This window comes from Mus caroli, chromosome 18, assembly GCF_900094665.2.
Source record: "Mus caroli chromosome 18, CAROLI_EIJ_v1.1, whole genome shotgun sequence".
NCBI lineage: Eukaryota > Metazoa > Chordata > Mammalia > Rodentia > Muridae > Mus > Mus caroli.
In genome coordinates this window covers 13,061,068-13,063,672 of record NC_034587.1, presented here as the reverse complement: position 1 = coordinate 13,063,672, position 2,605 = coordinate 13,061,068, and the positions used below count along the sequence as shown (strand labels likewise).

General features: G+C 40.2%; 1 protein-coding gene across 2 annotated transcripts in view; it reads left to right on the top strand.

The window, feature by feature from the left end:
• The window catches only part of Cdh2 (cadherin 2), a 218,186-nt gene extending 215,997 nt beyond the window's left edge, over positions 1–2,189 (top strand). For both annotated transcript variants that reach the window (XM_021151003.2, XM_021151004.2), the window contains one exon: positions 718–2,189. In XM_021151003.2, the coding sequence (XP_021006662.1) occupies positions 718–924 (207 nt within the window). In that variant the 3' untranslated portion in view covers positions 925–2,189. The remainder of the gene's footprint in view (positions 1–717) is intronic.
• The last annotated feature ends 416 nt before the right edge of the window (positions 2,190–2,605 follow it).

Here is a 2,605-nt window from a genome sequence, read left to right as displayed (position 1 = left end):
ATATATATATATATATATATATATATATATATATATATATATATTAGCCTGTCCTGGCACTACTTTGTTGACCAGGCTGGCCTCTGCTTCCCCAGTACTGGAATGAAGGCATGTACCACCACGCCCAGCTCTGTATTTAAGTTCTTAATTGCTAGAATTCCTATCAGGGTCCATGCCTCACATAGACCTTTGTGTTTGTTTCATATGTTCTGATCTACTGGTAAATTAAATTCATTAAATCACCCTTTCAAAACTGCTCTTATCCCACGGACCTTTAGTCATGTTTATTCTGTGTTCTACCAAGGAAAGTATTGTTCATCTTCACGGATTGAATGATTTTGCTGTTTTCATCGTAATTGCCATGATAAAATTTAACTTGCATTTCCATGACTACATTCTCTTATCCTAGCCATCGGGCTCCACATAGCATGTCATCTAAGATGCTCTTTTATCAGCTACAAACAAATGACCCTTTCTTGCGTTTGTCATACATGTTCCCCAACTATTCGCCAACCTCATCCTATGCCATGGCCATCCTTAGGATTGTTTCCTTGGAAAAGATAATTGTATGACTTCAAAGCCCCACTCACCACCACACCTTTTTTTTTTCCTCTGTGCGGACATTTGCTGTGATCTTGCCAGTGGTAATCTACGAGCAACTTGTGGCCTCAGTCTCTGGAACCCTCTTGTAACTCATTCATGTCTCTCCTAACCCAGGGCCTTAAAGCTGCTGACAACGACCCCACGGCCCCACCGTATGACTCCCTCTTAGTCTTTGACTACGAGGGCAGCGGCTCCACGGCTGGCTCCTTGAGCTCCCTCAACTCCTCCAGTAGCGGTGGGGACCAGGACTATGACTACCTGAATGACTGGGGACCCCGCTTCAAGAAACTGGCGGACATGTACGGCGGTGGTGACGACTGAACGGCAGGACGGACTTGGCTTTTGGACAAGTATGAACAGTTTCACCTGATATTCCCAAAAAAGCATACAGAAGCTAGGCTTTAACTCTGTAGTCCACTAGCACCGTGCTTGCTGGAGGCTTTGGCGTAGGCTGCGAACCAGTTTGGGCTCCCAGGGAATATCAGTGATCCAATACTGTCTGGAAAACACCGAGCTCAGCTACACTTGAATTTTACAGTACAGAAGCACTGGGATTTTATGTGCCTTTTTGTACCTTTTTCAGATTGGAATTAGTTTTCTGTTTAAGGCTTTAATGGTACTGATTTCTGAAATGATAAGGAAAAGACAAAATATTTTGTGGCGGGAGCAGAAAGTTAAATGTGATATGCTTCAACCCACTTTTGTTACAATGCATTTGCTTTTGTTAAGATACAGAATGAAACAACCAGATTAAAAAAATTAACTCATGGAGTGATTTTGTTACCTTTGGGGTGGGGGGGGATGAGACCACAAGATAGGAAAATGTACATTACTTCTAGTTTTAGACTTTAGATTTTTTTTTTTCACTAAAATCTTAAAACTTACGCAGCTGGTTGCAGATAAAGGGAGTTTTCATATCACCAATTTGTAGCAAAATTGAATTTTTTCATAAACTAGAATGTTAGACACATTTTGGTCTTAATCCATGTACACTTTTTTATTTTCTGTATTTTTTCCACCTCGCTGTAAAAATGGTGTGTGTACATAATGTTTTATCAGCATAGACTATGGAGGAGTGCAGAGAACTCGGAACATGTGTATGTATTATTTGGACTTTGGAGTCAGGTTTTTTGCATGTTAATATCTTTCGTTATGGGTAAAGTATTTACAAAACAAAGTGACATTTGATTCAACTGTTGAGCTGTAGTTAGAATACTCAATTTTTAATTTTTTAATTTTTTTTAAATTTTTTTATTTTCTTTTTGTTTGTTTTGTTTTGGGGAGGGATAAAAGTTCTTAGCACAAGTGTTTTACATAATTTGTACCAAAAAAAATTACACACAAAAAAAAAAATGAAAAGAAAAGTGAAAGGGGTGGCCTGGTACTGGCAGCACTAGCAAGTGTGTGTTTTTTAAAAACAAAACAAACAAACAAAAAAAAATAAATAAAAAGAGGAAAAAGAAAAAAAAAAAGCTTTTAAACTGGAGAGAGTTCTGAAACAGCTTTGCGTCTGTGTTGTGTACCAGAATACAAACAATACACCTCTGACCCCAGCGTTCTGAATAAAAAGCTAATTTTGGATCTGGTGACTGGTTTGAACTTTTTCATTTCTTTTCTGGAGCTGCACTGCGTGTTGCAGAAACCCCAAAGGCTAGTCAGTCCTTGGGAGCAGCAGCCTCAGTGTGTGCGTTTGTCCTCAGCTTGCCCTCAGCCCCTTCCTATGGAAACGCCTAGTATGGCAACCACATATTCCAAACCACTGCCACGCAACAGATCACCATTGGCACAGAAGAAAGACACCAGTTGTCTTGAAAAGGAACTTAGTAGCAACAGTATAAAAAGGATGTCATAAACTTCACTGAACACCATGAAATTGCTAGCTCTACTTTTGTTTCCACCCAAACTTGTGGCTTTGCTGAGGTGGGGGGGGTGGGTGGGGAGGGTGTGGCTTTGAGAGCAGCAATGGACACCTGCTCATTCTCCTGTACTTCAGGGGAGACTT